The 18,208-nt window shown below is 38.6% G+C and overlaps 1 protein-coding gene across 5 annotated transcripts in view; it reads right to left on the bottom strand.

The window, feature by feature from the left end:
- The window catches only part of LOC127445440 (WD repeat-containing protein 17-like), a 42,678-nt gene that overhangs the window by 12,324 nt on the left and 12,146 nt on the right, over positions 1 to 18,208 (bottom strand). For 3 of the 5 annotated variants that reach the window (XR_007897988.1, XM_051705513.1, XM_051705515.1), the window contains exons 1-9: positions 10,096 to 10,213; positions 9,145 to 9,273; positions 7,161 to 7,344; positions 6,517 to 6,747; positions 5,732 to 5,983; positions 1,733 to 1,855; positions 1,438 to 1,625; positions 517 to 685; positions 107 to 198 (exon numbers count right to left, since the gene is read on the bottom strand). Coding sequence is in view for 4 of the 5 variants with exons in the window: in XM_051705513.1 (XP_051561473.1) it covers positions 107 to 198; positions 517 to 685; positions 1,438 to 1,625; positions 1,733 to 1,855; positions 5,732 to 5,983; positions 6,517 to 6,747; positions 7,161 to 7,344; positions 9,145 to 9,273; positions 10,096 to 10,140 (1,413 nt within the window). In the remaining variant the exon portion in view is untranslated. Of the gene's footprint in view, positions 1 to 106; positions 199 to 516; positions 686 to 1,437; positions 1,626 to 1,732; positions 1,856 to 5,731; positions 5,984 to 6,516; positions 6,748 to 7,160; positions 7,345 to 9,144; positions 9,274 to 10,095; positions 10,214 to 18,208 lie in introns of those variants that run through there. The other 2 variants (XM_051705514.1, XM_051705516.1) reach the window with 2 other exon arrangements.

Genomic DNA, 18,208 nt, shown 5'->3' with positions numbered 1-18,208 from the left:
ATAATATAAATCCCCGTTAAAACTATAAATAAGCATTGATAATTGCAATGTGTGTACTCAGTAGACAGTAAAAACTTATAAAGACAGTAAAAAGTATTTGGCTTACCTCATTAAATCTTGTGATCATTTTTCCCTTCTTCACATCCCAAATAAAGGCACCATTCCTTGATGTGGCTCCTGCTATGCAGTTCAAGTCTCCTTTAGGTTACAGTGAAGAAAAAAATAAAATAAAACAGAAACAAAGTAAAATCATTATCCATTATGTTAACCTAAAAACTGTGCTTCATGTGGTAAAATCTAAATTAACTGGTTTTATTCAAGTCAAAATTATTACTGTTTTTAACATCACTGAATCAATATACATTAGACTGCACCAACAAAACAATTTTCATGGGTTAGATTAGGTAAAAAAAAAAAAAAAAGAAAAAAGCTCCTTAACATATCAATTGCAGGTTACCACTTTTTACAGTAAGCAGTGGTAACATGGGCTGTTTTTATGCTGTGTATCCTTATTACCAGGGGCCCAGGACAGAGAGTAAACCACTCCCTCATTGCCCGGTGATGTGTATACAGCAGTTAAGGTGTTTATATCCCAGACTTTTATCGTCCCATCAAATGAAGCTGTAGCTAGAAGGTTTGGATCATCTGGCTTGAATTTGCAGTCGAATATAGTTTCGACATGACCCTGTAAGAAGTATGCAAATGAAAAAACATTCAATGTTTGTTGATTAAAAATAATTATACCACAAGATTGTTGAACTGTTGATTACTATTGATTAAGAAACTTTCCAAAGTGTTGATTAACTGCACGGCTATTGCACTTTGCCACATTCATTTAAAAATTTACAAATTCTACACACAAGAGCATTTAAGGGGCAAAAACCTGAAAAATTAACAGTTAATGAGGAAAACCATTATAATAACAAAAACAAAAAACTAAAAAATAATGCACACCCAAGGTCCATTTCAGAAAATTAATGCAATTTCAATAATTTAATGCTAATGCTTCAATAATCCCTATTTAATGATGAGGTGAAAGATTGGAGTAACATAGCACTTTCCTTTTCCAGTAAAAACAATCAAGGCAACCACAAGAGCTGTTTGTCTGACAAAACAACATGCACTCTTGGATGAATTGATCAGGTGACTTTTCAAACCAGCGTTAGGACTTATCCAGAGCAACTCTTCAAAAGAAGGATGACTAATATAAATATATTCTCCATGGTATATATACCATGGAGAATATTGGGATGGGGTGCTTACTTGAATGTATCCACTGTTTAATAAGACTACACACTGAAAAAATTAAATAACATACCCTGTTTATTTAGTGCATCAATTATATTGTCACTAAATGTCAATAAAACTGTAACAATCTTTGAAAAAGGATTTTCAGTTTATGTTACCTGACAAGCAATAACATGATAGCATTCCTACCAGGTCCCGCAGGAAGTCCCACTTTTTGGCGCCCATGTCATAGAGTCCCACCCCCCCATCCATGAAACAGCAAACAGCGTGGCCTGGGGGAAGGGAGAAGGCCTGGTTCTGTGAGAGAGTAGGTGGAGGCACAGCCTCGCTGTTGGAGGAGGTGTAGTGATTCTTGGAAGGGGAATTTGAGCTAACTGCTAAGAGTGAAGAAACATCAAGTTCAATGAGTAATTTTGATGGCAAACATAAACACCCAGACAGGCACACATAAATGCCAATACATGGTGACCGAGAACATACATACATTTCTTCGCCGGCGGGGAATTTAAAACATGAAGTGCATGAAAGCCGGTTTTCTTCAGCTTGAAGTTATCAAGAGGTGTCGCTCTTGATACGTTCCATATTCTCAACACGCCAACTTGAGAATCTTTAATAAGAAACAATTTAACATACAATATATAAAGTTTCAAATGTAAGTTCAGGAGAAGTTTGTTCATCTAGGTCAGCCAATCATATCCCAAGGATATATAAGCTGCTGCAAAATTATCAGTTTCTCTGGATTTTCTATTTATAGGTATGTGTTTGGGTAAAATTAACATTTTTGTTTTATTCTATAAAGTACTGACAACATTTCTCCCAAATTCTAAAAACAAATATTGTCATTTAGAGCATTTATTTGCAGAAAATGACAACTGGTCAAAATAACCAGTGTTTTCAGACCTCAAATAATGCAAAGAAATCAAGTTCATATTCATTTTTAAACAACACAATACTAATGTTTTAACTTAGGAAAAATTCAGAACCCAATATTTGGTGGAATTACCCTGATTTTCAATCACAGCTTTCATGTGTCTTGGCATGCTCTCTACCAGTCTTTCACATTGCTGTTGGGTGATTTTATTCCACACAAATTCAAACAACTCAGCTTTGTTTGATGGCTTGTGGCCATCCATCTTCCTCTTGATCACAATCCAGAGGTTTTCAATGGAGTTCAGGTCTGGAGATTGGGATGGCCATGACAGGGTCTTGATCAGGTGGTCCTCCATCCACACCTTCATTGAACTGGCTGTGTAGAATGGAGCATTGTCCTGCTGAAAAAACAATCCTCAGAGTTGCGGAACATTGTCAGAGCAGAAGGAAGCAAGTTAACTTCCAGGATAGCTTTGTACGTGGCTTGATTCATGAGTCCTTCACAAAGATGAATCTGCCCAATTCCAGCCTTGCTGAAGCACCCCCAGATCATCACCGATCCTCCACCTGGTCGTCTAATGGTTAGACGGAGACCTGGAGAGGCCTTCAAGCCAAATTTGGTGGAGGATCGGTGATCTGGGAGAAATGTTGTCAGTACTTTATAGAACGAAACAAAAATGTTCATTTTACTCAAACACATACCTATAAATAGTAAATCCAGAGAAACTGATAATTTTGCAGTGGTTTCTTAATTTTTTCCAGAGCTATATGTATATATATATATATATATATATATATATATATATATATATATATATATATATATATACATACTTTGTCAGTTCTGACCAGTCTGGCCATTCTCTGTTGACCTCTCTCATTAAGTCATTTCCGTCCACAGAACTGCCGCTCACTGGATGTTTTTTTGTTTTGGCACCATTCGGAGTAAATTCTAGATACTGTTTTGTGTGAAAATCCCAGTTACAGAAATACTCAAACCAGCCCATCTGGCACCAACAATCATCCATGCGATTATCTAATCAGCCAATCGTGTGGCAGCAGTGCAGTGCATAAAATCATGCCGATACGGGTCAGGAGCTTCAGTTAATGTTCACATCAACCATGTTCACAGAATGGGGAAAAAATGTGATCTCAATGATTTGGAGTGTGGCATGATTGTTGGTGCCAGATGGGCTGGTTTGAGTATTTCTGTAACTGTTGATCTCCTGGGATTTTTTCAACTCCTGCGGTTGGTGCTGAAAATCCCAGGAGATGAGCAGTTTTTTAATGTTGTGGCTGATCGGTGTATACATTATATATATATATATATATACAGATCAGCCACAACATTAAAACTACCTGCCTAAGGGCCTCGGTAGCTCAGCGAGTAAATACGATGACTACCATCCCTGGAGTCACGAGTTTGAATCCAGGGTGTGCAGAGTGACTCCAGCCAGGTCTCCTAAGCAACCAAATTGGCCCGGTTGCTAGGGAGGGTAGAGTCACATGGGGTAACCTCGTGGTCGCTATAATGTGGTTCTCACTCTCGGTGGGGCGCGTGGTGAGTTGTGCGTGGATGCCGCGGAGAACAACGTGAAGCCTCCACACACGCTATGTTTCCACGGTAATGCGCTCAACAATCCATGTGATAAGATGCACAGATAGACGCGGAGGCAACTGAGATTCTTCCTCCGCCACCCGGATTGAGGCGAGTCACTATGCCACCACAAGGACCTAGAGCACATTGGGAATTGGGCATTCCAAATTGGGGAGAAAAGGGGAGAATAAAAAAAAATACCTGCCTAATATATAATATTTAAATAATGTATGTAGTATAAGAACTTTACGGTGTAAGCCTAAATGTGAAAATCTCTTGTGTTTGTGCCTGTGTGGTTAGTGCTGTTACTATGGTTATGAACAGTGTCCTGCATTTGCTTGGCCAGGTATCACGGACTGAATTTTTAATTTTAATTTACGTGAAACTGGGTTTACACACAAATTACAAAATATAACAGAGGAATGCGATCTACCAAAAAAAGCGACTTAAATCAGATGTTTGGGAGCATTTGAATGACTAAGGGTGGGTTGCACCAACAAGGATTAACCAATTTCATTTCATAATTCTGTTGCACCAAACTTTAAACTTTATTTAAAAATAATCAGTTAAATTTAAACCATCGTTTTGATCCTGTTTAAAATTTCATGGTTAATTTAGATTTACTTTTATCCTGTTGCTCTATTACTTTAAACTCTTTTTTTTAAATCTCAGTTAGGGATTGATTTTAAACTTACAGCTGAGGTAGTTTAAAGGGTTAGTTCACTCAAAAATTTAAATTCTCTCATCATTTACTCACCCTCACGATATCCCAGATGTGCATGAATTTCTTTCTTCTCCAGAACACATTTGTAGAAAAACAGAAAAATATCTCAGCTCAGTAGGTCCTTAAAATGCAAGTGCAGGTGTCAGTATAAACGTCATTCATATGACTCCAGCTTTAAATTAATGTCTTCTAAAGCGACATGCTTTTGGTGTGAAAAAGATCAATATTTAACAACTTTTTAACTCTAAATCAACGTTTGCGGTCAGCAGCGGTATGCGCGTGTGATGTAATCGCGTTTGCATGTGAGACACGTGGGAACTGAGGCACGTGCGTCACAGCCAGAAGAGCAGCACTATTTATAAGTGAGAAGGAGGAATGCTGTAAATTTTAGATCTGTATTTGTATCGGTTTCTTTACTCACAATGGTGCATTTGTGTGCTTATGCTGGATGTCTCAACCGAAAGGAAAACTCGAGATTAGGTCCGCAACATGCCAACGCAAATACGTTAAATGAGAAACCGTGTGAACTCCACCCTCTCGTGAAGTGATGGTTTATAATTAAAAAGTACTTGTATTGTACTAGTATTGATCTAATGTCTCTTTAGAAGACATTAATTTAATAGCTGGAATCGTATGGATGATGTTTATGCTGACTGTCTGTGAATTTTGGAGCTTCAAAAGTCAGATCACCATCCACTTGCATTTTAAGGACCTACTGAGCTGAGATATTTTTCTTCAAATATAATTTTCTACAAACCTGGGATATCATGAGGGTGAGTAAATAATGACAGAATTTTCATTTTTTGGTGAACTTTCCCTTTGAATAAAAAGCAGACCTACAATTAAACATGAATGACTAGGTAAGTGAACAGTTAATGTGCTGTCAGCCCTCTGAGAGACATTTATCATTTTATGGCCTGAAATTTTGGGCTGTTGGCCGCAATGCGTGCTTTCAAATCCGGGCTGCAAGTACTATGGCTCATCTCGATGGCAGCATGATTACCTGCTTCCCCGTAAATGGGGGGAAAATGGGACAGAGATGGGTCTCTTGAGGAGAAGCGAGATGAGAGCATTTAAAGAGAGCAGTTACAAGCGACAGGTGATCGTTACTGCTACCCTCCTCTCTCATGCCCGCTTCAGTCCACAGCCTGCGCTCTTTATTTCTGGCCACAATAGTGGCGCTGACACTAGGGGAGGTGGTCAATCCCGTGCCACTTCTGTCTTGTTTCACATTATCTGTCATATTCACTTCTGTGTGTGTGAAGAACGTGTTTGTGTTTACAGTATCTTACCCCCTGTGATAAACATGCCAGGGGCACTCGGCACCCAGGCCAGGCACTGCACAGAGGCGGCAGCGCTAGGGAAACTAAAGGTAGTGATGCAGGATAAGGACTCAGAGTCCAGCAGTCTGATGCCATTGTGCATGTTGGCCGCCAGCAGGTAGTCTGTGCTGAGGGGGTCCCACTCTAGAGCTGTGATGGGGTCCTCCTCATCTGTGCCTTCTAATGACTCAGGCCGCAGTACGTGCTTCTGATTCTTTGAGCCTAAGGTGATGCAATGAAAATAGATTCAGGTAATTATAAAAAAAATTGGTCATAAAGAGTTCTGGCTGGTTCAAAAGACAGAGTCAACTTTGATTAAGGAAAATGGTAAATACTGAGACAAAAAGGAGAATGTTTTTTTTTAACAACATTTTACCTTGTATGTGTATATCCTTATTTTTGTGTATGTGTGCTCTTGAAGCAAACCACCAAGTCAAATTTCCTGTGTGTGCAACTTGCTAGGCCAAGTTGCACAAGTGACTTCTGATCCTGATTTACACAAATATTCATTCTGCTCATGTGTCATGAATAAGGCCCATTGTGTTTTAATAGATAATCTGAAAGCAGTTTAAAAATGTAATAGTGCTTTTTTTGTTTGTTTTATGCCTCTTTCTTTTTTTTTTAATCTCTGTTAGTGTTACGTCATATACTGTATAGTATTTTGTTAATGTCACTGGTCTAAGACCACAGTTCTAAAATCACTTGTTCAAAAAGGAAAAAGCAAACATGAGCAAACCTCAAATTGGTCACAGTACCTGGTTGAAAGATGGACAGACTCCCATCAGTGTGTCCAAACACCACTTTTCCCTTCTTCAGTGGATGCCAGCGAAACAGGCAGATATCAGAGAGGAAACTGTGGGCCTCCTTGTGTACTGTGACTCCTGAGTCAGGCCCAGAGATGGTCCATATGTACAGAGGACCTCGGTGGGATACGAATGCAACACTGTCGCCTGCGTTCCAGCACCAACTTAGTGAGGCTGGAATACCTGATACACACACATATTTAAATATGAACTAGGATGTAACCAAATATTCAATAATGGGAGGAACGCACGTTAAATAACCAGAACTGCTCATTAAATAACCCATATCGATCAACCACTAATTTGAATATGGGGGGAGGACATGTCCCATCAACATCTATACTGGTTATAGCCATGGATATTATTATTATTATACACTTATGCAATTATTTATATTTTTAGACAATTAATAAAGCTGCTTAAACATGTCTGATACCTAGGAAAGAAATGGTATTTTTGGCAAAAAGCTATTTCAACGAATGTCTTGAAGGACACATGCTTTCAGGTGGATAATGTGTCCTGAATTGGTGTATTTCTTTAGAAAATAGGTGTGTGTGTGTGTGTGTGTGTGTGTGTATACAGATAGTCAGTGGTACCTTTGGTGTTATCTAGGCGTGCAGCGGCTTTCTGCTCAGCCACATTCCAGATGATAAGCAGGTTATCTGCACTGGCACTTGCAAAAACCTCAGGGTTGTGTGGACACCATGATATAGCTGTGATGGTCTTCTTGTGTTCAGACATGATTGCTCGCAGTTTAAACTCATTATATCTGTGGTCAAGCTAGAGGGAGAGACTTCAATCACTTCCACTAAAACAATTTTAAACCCGATTTAATTGTCAATAACATAAACAGAATACATTAAATACTTAAAATTAAAAAGATAACAGAGGATATTTATTTCATTTATTTCATCCCCCCCTAAACCTAAACCTATCTCTGCTTTTAAAAAATTACTAGTAGGTACTTGGATAACATGATTACTAGTAAGTACTTTGGATAACATGTAAATGTTATAACTAAATCTTGCTTTTATTTATGTTTTTTTTTTTTTTATGCTTAAAATGTTTTTTTATTTATGTTTCTTGTGTGACTCAGGCCATTATTGTGAATAAGAATTCTGTTCAAGTGACTGGTTAAATAAAGGTGACATAAAAATAAATTAATTAAAACATCATCATGGCAATGAATTTGTAAAATTGGTTACAACTTTACACAGAAAAGGTTAGAAAGTGATTTTATCACACTAAAATCATGTTAACATGCATATTGTTTATGTCATGTGGCTATACTTTTGAAAAAGTGAGTGTTTTAATGTTACAAATTGGCCCAAATTCACTTTCACTGTGTGTCTCTCTGTAACCCAGATTTTATTTTAAATTTTTTAAGAAAAGTAGGGGCAGGTCAAAATTAATTTTCGTGGTAATCAACATTATTATGCCACAAATGCTGTCGATTGAGCTTAACTTGTATTGAATATTCCTTTAACAGTTCTTTGTGTATGTTTTACCGTAATTAACAATGAAATAGTTAAAGGTGCTGTAAGCGAAAAAAAAACAAATTCTACTCCCTTAAAGGTGCTATATGTCATATTTTTATTGTACTAAATCATAAAATGACCATAATATGTCATTAGAGAATTAGGAAACATGCTAAGTTGAAAAATACTGCCTTCTCCGATAACAATGCTACAGACAGTATATTCTACTTTGAGGTTTCCATTCTGAGTCGGTATTTCTGTTTATGTTTTGGCCTGTGTGATCCCGCCCACTGCCCACTCACCAATAGTATTTTGACACTGCTGGGTTACCAGATTTTGAACAAGTTTGCAGGCAAACAACACTGCGTGCTGCAGCCATGGAAGCCAGCAAACGAACTGGATCAGAGATAACAGATTCCACCTGACCTAAAAAGCCTCACCATCCGTCTAAAAACCACCATGACAACGGGCGTAGTAAAACAAGGATAAATACTGGAGATGGCTTTGAAAGATGGAGACAGCTTAAAGCCCAGAAATCCTTTAAAATGGACACTGAGTTGGCAAATTTGCATGTCAACATTCTGGCAACCCGAATGAGCTTCAAGTCTGGGGCGGGGCAGACAACTCTCCAATATTTTGAATTTGCAGTACCCATTTCAAACGCTTGTTGTCAATCTTACATATAGCACCTTTAAAGATGTTACTGAAATAAGTGTCCTGAGATATCTCACCAGTCTCTGTGACAGCTGTAGACTTTGTAAACAGCAAACAAAAATGTGTCCACGGACCGTGGACATTGACCCTTTTCACCTGTCAATCATTTGCTCCTTCTCATAGTGGTTGTATTTGAAGTGGATCATTGAGGCTATGATTCATAATGTTTGTCAGTTGAGGGCATTATTGTGCCACTGTTAAATTTGACAGCCACAGTCACAAACAATGCTGCTCTTTTGCTAGGATTTGGTCTCAAAATTATCTTTGGAGGGTGGAATTTTGGAATTAGGGGGCATGGCTAATTCAACAGCTCAGTCACGTGAAAGCTTCTGAAAGCTAAAATCGCTTACAGCACCTTTAAAGATGGAAATTTACACAAACCACTTACTTGGTATACATATATGGCAAGTGTGGCACAATACGCAAACCTATCTCCACTAGCAGCACAGACATCTTTATTCCAGGGTTGACATCCAGCAGCCAACAGACCAACCTGCTTCACCTGAGACATCTTAACCTGCACACAGATGCCATTGACACCAATGAGAATTTATGACGTGTCCTCTTGCCTAAGCAATAGCACTCAGATTAAAAACACAGCTGATGCAGTAGCGAAAACAGACAAACATTAAAGGGACAGTTCCCCCCAAAAATGACAATTCTGTTCCAAACCCATATGATTTTCTTTCTGCCATCTGTGAAACACATTAGGCAGCTTGTAAGGGAACAACAGCCTCAGTCACTCTATCTAACATCTCCTAAGGTTAAGACAGGTGCTATATAAGTGCAGACCATTTAACATTTACCTTTTTTTTTTTTTACCATTTTGTGTTCCATAGAACAAAGAAAGTCATATGGGTTTGAATGACAAGAGGCTGACCAAATTATGACAGAATTTTCATTTTATGTGGTCTATCACTTTAAAGCAAGAGTAACAGCACTGAGACTTCTACATGCATGTGTAACACTATTCAGATACTTGCTGTCTATAATTGCATGGGTAATATCTGACTACACAATATAAATTCCAGCTGATATTTAGAAAAACCTCACAGTCTTATTGAAATTGTATGAAAGCTTCATGCCTAAAAACCACCATACATCAATGTTTTCTCTCACTTGTAAGCTTCACTCAGGTATACAGCGACAGCCTTGCAAAATTTGTAAGAGGACTTACAGAGTCACAGTCCTATGTAAACACATGCAGACTGCCTCCATGGCTTCGGGTGAAATTAGAGAAAAACAGCCCTTTTTTCTGTGTGTCTCCCTCTCCTTCACATTTGAAGGGACAAGGCTACACCAGATGTCTCTGGCTAAAAGACCATCACACAGCTCCTACCTTTGGTTCATTGTGATATCTGCTATACCAGCACAGGCTTTCCATGTCTGCTCTCCTCTCTCCTTCACAGATGCAAAGCCGAATGCAGCTCTGCGTTAGCGAGTACAAGAAGAGCTGCTTCAATAGTGTTTAAGCAGAGCGCGTATGTGCGACTGCTGCCCACAGCGCATGTATACGTGGAAATGGGGGCTGAGAGCGAGAGAGAAAGAGAGAGAGAACATGCTCATTGACTGGTGCAGGCTGCTCGTGTGGGAGAGGTGGCTGGAGACAGGAGGGATGGAACAGCTCCCGCTGGTAGCCAGGCAACAGCAAGATCCCTTCATTTAAACTCTCTCACTTCACTCCCCCTCCCTCCCCAACACAAACGCACAACCACACACCTTATCCCACCCCTGCACTGCCTCCTTGAAGGTGTTTGTCCTCCATCTCCCTTATCATGATTTAAAGGATAGTTCACCCAAAAATGAAAGTCATTATATACTCACTCTTGTGTAGTTCTAAGCCCATATAACTTTTTTTTTTGTACACAAAGGGACATTTTTGTGAGAAATCTGTGCTCACTGATGTTATACTGTGGCAGTAGATAGTATAATTCAGAAGTCTTATAAATTATTATTTGTGACTCAAGCCTTGTTCTGAAGGCATACGATAAGGTTTTGAGAGAAACAAACCTTAATCGAATGTGTTATTTATTTTTAAAAATGACCACTGCTCTACTGTGCATGCTCATGAGAGTGCACGAGTGCAGCAGTTCATGTAGTTCCACTTGGGAGGAGGGCGGGCGTTCATGTGAAAACTTGCTTTGTTTACTGTGGACCACAACAGAGATATTCACAACACAACACTGCCGCACACAAACCAGAGAACCGAACTTACAAAACATGTCTAAAGAGCTTGAAGTCAATGAGGAGATGCATTTCTATAGGGCTTGGTATTGCTAGACCCCAAATGTACGATATGTATTGCAAAACACTAGGGCTGTGAATCGATATTAGATTTTTTTTTTACTAATTAATCACAAATTTTCTGTGATTAATCACGATTAATCGTGATTAAATTATGGTACATGATATGTTACAACAAACATTTAAAAAAAAATCATAAATATATTTACTTTAGACTTTGTCTCAAAGAACTTGGTTAGTCATAATTTATTTTAATTATTTAAATACGTATATACATGCTAAAATGTACTTTTTTGCAGATAGAGTTAAACACATTTTTACAGGTATTCATCTTTGATACAAATACATGTACAGTATACATGCCATAAAATCAGTGAACATGTTGTAATGGCAATTTGGGCAAAATCTTCTGGCCTTTTCCAGTGGAGTTTTCTTTATTTTTTTTATAATAGGATCAAATGGGCAGATTAAATTCATATCAAACTTTATTGGCAAGAGAAACTTAAGTGTACATTGCCAGTGCATAATTAGACACTATTCAGATATAACATATATTGAAGGCTGAAGTTTAATTTGCTGAAGTTTAAAATCTCAAAAGTATTATTTTCTCTGGCTGCCATTCAGTCTCTACAAGTATACCTGGCTGCAGTTGGTTTTGTTGTGAAACAGGTTCAGATGAAATAAAGTGAGCATTTTCGTCAAACAGTTCAGTATGTCATGATTCAATACATCATGATACATCACAATATCATGATTCGATTCTGATTCTCAAGCTTTCAATTCCAATTTATTTGAGTATATTTTGAGTTACAGTATAATGTTCATTTTGCTTACATATGAAAGGAATTATCTCTCAGCTTATACTGTTAATTATACAGGGAACCTTCTAATTTGTTAAATTATGGAAATATAAATTTTACAAATGTTATTTTATCATCAGTTTTCATAATTTTGGTCACATTTTAGCTTTTTAAAAATATACAAAGTCCATGTATTCCATCAATAAATATGTCTTGAAATTATTATATTTCATACATATTTGCTGTTTACATGCCTCATTCATACTATTTAAAAGTATTTACATTGATGTACAGTTGAAGTCAGAAGTTTACATACACTTATACATATACATTTAAACTCAGTTTTTCACATTTCCTGACATTTAATCATAGAAAATATTCCCTGTCTTAGGTCAGTTAGGATCACTACTTTATTTTAAGAATGTGAAATGTCAGAATAATAATAGATAGAATTATTTATTTCAGCTTTTCTTTTTTTCCATCACATTCCCAGTGGGTCAGAAGTTTACATACACTTTGTTAGTATTTGGTAATATTGCCTTTAAATTATTTAACTTGGGTCAAATGTTTTGGGTAGCCTTCCACAAGCTTCTCACAATAAGTTGCTGGAATTTTGGCCCATTCCTCCAGACAGAACTGGTGTAACTGGGTCAGGTTTGCACATGGTTTTTCAGTTCTGCCCACAAATTTTCTATCGGATTGAGGTCAGGGCTTTGTGATGGCCACTCCAATACCTTGACTTTGCTGTCCCTAAGCCATTTTGCCACAACTTTGGAGGTATGCTTGGGGTCATTGTCCATTTGGAAGACCCATTTGCGACCGATCTTTAACTTCCTGGCTGATGTCTTGAGATGTTGCTTTAATATATCCACATAATTTTCCTTCCTCATGATGCCATCTATTTTCTGATGTGCTCCAGTCCCTCCTGCAGCAAAGCACCCCCACAACATGATGCTGCCACCCCCATGTTTCAAGGTTGGGATGGTGTTCTTCGGCTTGCAAGCATCACCCTTTTTTCTCCAAACATAATGATGGTCATTATGGCCAAACCAGTGGACCAGTGGACATTTCTCCAAAAAGTAAGATCTTTGTCCCCATGTGCACTTGGAAACTATGTTTTACAAACACAAAAGGGTGTTACACCTACCAACTGTTCTGCTGAGGTTTTACCAATTGAGTCGGAGATCTGTCACACACACACACACTTGTTCGTAAAGGAGAAGGCACAGGCACCTTTCGCCTTTCTCTCAGATTTCTCCAGTTTGGGTTAGGGTTAATTTCTATGTTGGTCTGACTGCAGCTACAACAAAGCGAGTATTTTGCTTAAATGCCCTATCTCGCGAACAGGGACTGCGTGAACTCCTGCTCTCATGCACTCTTATGAACGTGCACAGGAGAGCAGTGGTTACAGTTTCGGTTTGTTTCTCACCAAACCCTATTGTATGCCTTTAGAACGCGTCATAAGTCGAATATAATAATTTATTAAACTTCTGAAATATACTTTTGCATCCTTTTGAAGCTTGAAGACGTGGTCACCATCCACTGCCATTGAATGACATCAGTAAGCAGAAAATGTTTTCAAAATTTCTCCCAAAATATGGGTTTTGAACAACACCAGAATGACTGAATTTTAATTTTTAAGTGAACTATCCCTTTACAGTCCTTTAAACTGCTGCATGACACACATACACACGTACACACAACACATGCACACATTTGCACACAGCCCACATTGAACCTCCCCCTTTGTTTAGTGCAGTCCAGTGGCATAGCTAGACCCTGGCTAAAGGGCTGAAGCCCCAGATCTTTTGTTAATAGCCTTGAATGTTTTTTTGTGATGAAAAACAAAAAAAGTAAGGCTTAATGTTCATTATATCAGGGTACAAAAGCAACAAGGCAGGCTGCAATTCTGGCTTCAAATGTAAATAAATTGTAATCAGTGAGCCCCACCTTCATTAATTGACAGTTCGCAATTTGTCTTTTATCGCTGTTCTTGCTCAAGTTAATCAGACACGTTACGAATGCCTCGAGTGGGAGCTTTCTATTTTCTCTCACAGGGGTGCAGCTTTTGAAAAGTTGTAAAGTAAAATGAAAGTTACTTTTAACTTTACTCGGCGATCCCGCGATGGCGTTTTATTGCCACGTTAAATAAAATAATAAATTGAGATTTTGAGATTAAAGTTGTAGGGCTTTACTGGTTGTTTAGATCAGTGTTACTATCAGAAATAATTAATAATTATTTCTTTAGTTATTAATTAATATTTAAATTAATCAGTTGAATCTAACTCATTAAAACCTCATATGGGGCTCCAGTAAATGTAGTGTGCTACGTTTAGGAGCAAGTTTGGTTATTAGCAATAATTAATAATTATCAAAGATAATTATTAATTATAAAAATCAATAGAACATTGATGAGAATCAATGTTAGCTTCTTCTAATCCTTTAAATCAACAATTATCAAAGATAATCGTTAATTGTTAACATCAATGAAACATTAATTAAAATGAACACTAGCTTATTGATCATTCAAATTCAACAATCATCAAAAATAATTATCAATTATCAAAAATCAACAGAATATTAATAAGGATTAACACTGACTAATAACCAGATAGTAAAACAGTCTCAATATTAGATTGTTTTCTTAGGAAAATCGACATCCGAAGAATATCGATTTTCGGGAAAAAAAACAGTGAATGAAGGCTTGAATCCGAGCACTGACATCCCGTCAGCATGACACAGGCATATGCAAAACAAACCAAAACACTTCTCTTTGTAATATAAACAAAGTTTATTTATGCAGTAATATCAATTAATAATTAATACAATGCAGTCAATAAACTTCCAACTTCCAACTACAAACTAAACAGTGATATGATTAGATATGGAAATAAAAATAATCCTATAACACATAAGGTGTGTGTGTGTGTGTGTGTGTGTGTGTGTGTGGTTAGTACGAGAGAGAGAGAGAATTAAGTGACGGCCCTAAAACCGATTTCGCGATCGTGGGATAGTTTATCGCTCAGAGACGCGACTGACAGCTCGTAAAAGTCCCGCGTTCATTGACTCTTTAATGGATAACTCAGTTTGCCGGTTTCACCCGCGATGGCGAAAATGCACAACAGTCCAGTTTGGTTGGACCACAATACAGCAAAACAAATTCATGATAATTAATACCCTGAGTATTAATAATGAGCGGACATGGCGGTCCGTAAACTGTACAAGCAAAAAACCTTGAAACACAAGAATAACACACTATAATATTCTATCTCTGCCCAGACGTAAACCTCTTACTTAAATTGCATGAGGACACAGGTAGAATGTTTGTCCCTCCATCCTTTAACTCCGACCCGGTTCCTTGAGGCTCGTGTGATAACGGGAGGCCGTTTCCTCGCTCTGTTGGAGGGCACGGCTGTTGATTCTCAGCGGGCTGGCGGAGAACTTCAGAAATGTCGACTTGATTGAGATGGAAGAGAAATCTTTAATCTCTTCACTTCTGCAGGCAAACAGATGAAAATGCAGATTGCTCGGCGGTCTCCTTCGGATCCGTTAGAGTGTTCGGTTGAACACAGAGTAATCTCAACTCGTCCAGCGAGATGGAGATTGTATGGCCACAGTTTCAAGTCGGACGTTACTTCCTTGTGCCACGAGGTTGCACCTGAGAGCAGCGATGAGCTGCATCCACACACTGCAAACAAAGTTGCTGGAAGCAAATCCCGGAAGCATTTCAGAGGTATTTCAACTCCTGATGATATCATGGTTTGAGGGACGTTCTGTTGTGTGCCTCATCCAATAGGAGTTGAGAGTTCGATCCTTTAGTGAGCAAGGCTTTGTGGGATTTGTAGTCTGTTTTGGACTCCCTTTGTTTGATTTTGGCGCGATTTTTATCAGTAAGATTTACGACTTGGTGTGTGGGGGCTGAGTTAGGTTTTACGACTGTGTAAGGCCTGCCTTTGTCTTCTATCTGAATACATGAGGGCCAACAAAGTCGTTGTCACGTTTATGTGTTTTGTTCTTGTTTTCATGTCTTTTTTAAAGTTTAGTTCCTGTTCAGGTCATGTGGTTCCATGTCATGTTATTTCCTGTTTCCCTGCCATGTCATGTGATTCCCTGTTTCCATGTCAAGTCATGTGATCATCCTGTTTCCCTCCATGTTCATGTGTCTTGTTTTCATTGGTTTATTGTCTTGTTAACTCATTATCAGCTTTTGTTTGTCATTGATTTAAGTTTATTAGTCTTGTTATCTTGTTTATAGTTCTGTCTGTTCATTGGTTGTCTTGTTACCTTTGTCCATGTATATAAACCGTCATGTTTGCCATGGTCCTTTGTGAGGTATTGTGTTTGTTTAATGTTTGTGTAATGTTGGTTCTATGGTCAAGTCAATTCAAGTCAAGTCGTTTATGTCTGTTTTGTTTCACGTTTGATTTACGGTTTTTGGATTCCACGTTTGTAATAAACTGCACTTGGGTTCTTCACATCATCTCGTCTTCGTCTGCCTTGTCATTACCATAAACCCAGCAGTTCAACTCCTACACCTACATCAGGGGAATCGTCCCCTGGAGGAATATGTAGAGGACTTCTGCGCTCTGGCCTGCAGGATCAACTTTAATGAGATTGCCCTCAAGGACTGTTTCCGTTTTGGGCTGAATGAGCCGGGCTCCTCCCTGATGCCTGATGGTTGGAGTACCTACAGCCTAACTCAGTATATCTACCTTGCCCTACTGATAAGTGGTTCACCGTTCTCTGTGGGGGAGGCGGATAACGAGCCAGCGTCCCACGTCATGGCCGCCGAGCCAGGATCCCACGTCATGGTCGCCGAACCAGGGTCCCACTTCATGGCTCCATGCCATGTCACAAGCAAGACTCAGTTCCACGGTCCAGGCCCACCTCTGCTCCATGGTCCAGGCCTGCCTCTGCTCCATGGTCCAGGCCCGCCTCCGCTCTATGAGCCAGAGCTCACACCTGCCACGGCCAGTGAGTCAGCATCCACGCCTACCATGGCCAAGTCAGGATCCTGCCGTACCATGTTACCACATCATGCCATGTAGCCACATCAAGTCACCATGGCCGCCACCTCCCCCCAGCTCCCTCACAGTGAACTTTGTGTTTATGTTGGGAGCTGCCCCTAGTGGGGGGATATGTCATGTTTATGTGTTTTGTTCTTGTTTTCGTGTCTTTTTAAAAAAGTTTATTTCCTGTTCAGGTCATGTGGTTCCATGTCATGTTATTTCCTGTTTCCCTGCCATGTCATGTGATTCCCTGTTTCCATGACAATTCATGTGATCATCCTGTTTCCCTCCATGTCCATGTATCTTGTTTTCACTGGTTTATTGTCTTGTTAACTCGTTATCAGTTCTAGTTTGTCATTGGTTTAACTTTATTGTTTTGTTACCCTTGTCTATGTATTTATACCCTCATCTTTGCCATGGTCCTTTGTGAGGTATTGTGTTTGTGTAATGTTGGTTCTATGGTCAAGTGGTTTATGTCTGTTTTGTTTCACATTTGATTTATGGTTTTTGGATTCCATGTTTGTAATAAACTGCACTTGGGTTCTTCACATCATCTCATCTTCGTCTGCCTGTCATTGCCTTGCCAGCCATCGTTACAGTCATAATATTTTGCGAATGAAGTAAAAATTACAAGGATAAAGATGTAGCATTATGAGATTAAATTCATATGAGAATAAAGTCAAAATTATTAGAATAAAGTCATAGCGTTTTGAGATTATATTCATAATATTTGCGAATAAAGTAAAATTACAAGAATAAAGTCATAGCATTGTGAGAATAAATTAGTATACTGTGTGAATAAATAAGAAATATATATATTAAAAAAAAAAAAATCTCACTATTAGGCCAAACAGAGCGTCATTATCACAACGATAGAACAGACTCCGAGCCATGTAGCTTCGTTAATGCAAGAGATGGATGTGGAGGTTGTAATCATATTTAGAATAGGTATTTAGCAATAAAGAAATCCTTGATCTTTTGGCACATCAGCACAGAGTTATTATTAGTTTCTGGACACTGCAGCGGTTATGTAGGAAATGTAATTTATTCATGAGAAAGAACCAGACAGACATTCGTGCAGTCCTTCTCGGTGTGGTGATGCTTGGTCTGCTTTTTTGTTGGGTTTTCCTCTCTAAACAATACTGTAACTGAGGGGATGTTACCACATACAATGTCTTGAAATGGACCTATATAATTCACAGCAGTTCCAACTATTTTCGCTTCACTTGAGTGTGAGCCTATATCTTGTGCCTCCCTTGACAGGCGCTCACAGATTGAATACTCCTGTACTAATGCACACCTCATTCATTAACAGAGAGCTCGTAAAAACTTCCCACAAATTCAGCTCGGTTGCATAGTCAAGTTATCTCGCTGGTTAGTGCTGTTGTATGTAAAGACC

Source organism: Myxocyprinus asiaticus, chromosome 8 (genome assembly GCF_019703515.2).
Source record: "Myxocyprinus asiaticus isolate MX2 ecotype Aquarium Trade chromosome 8, UBuf_Myxa_2, whole genome shotgun sequence".
Classification (NCBI taxonomy): Eukaryota; Metazoa; Chordata; class Actinopteri; order Cypriniformes; family Catostomidae; genus Myxocyprinus; species Myxocyprinus asiaticus.
This window is presented reverse-complemented; position numbering and strand designations above follow the sequence as displayed.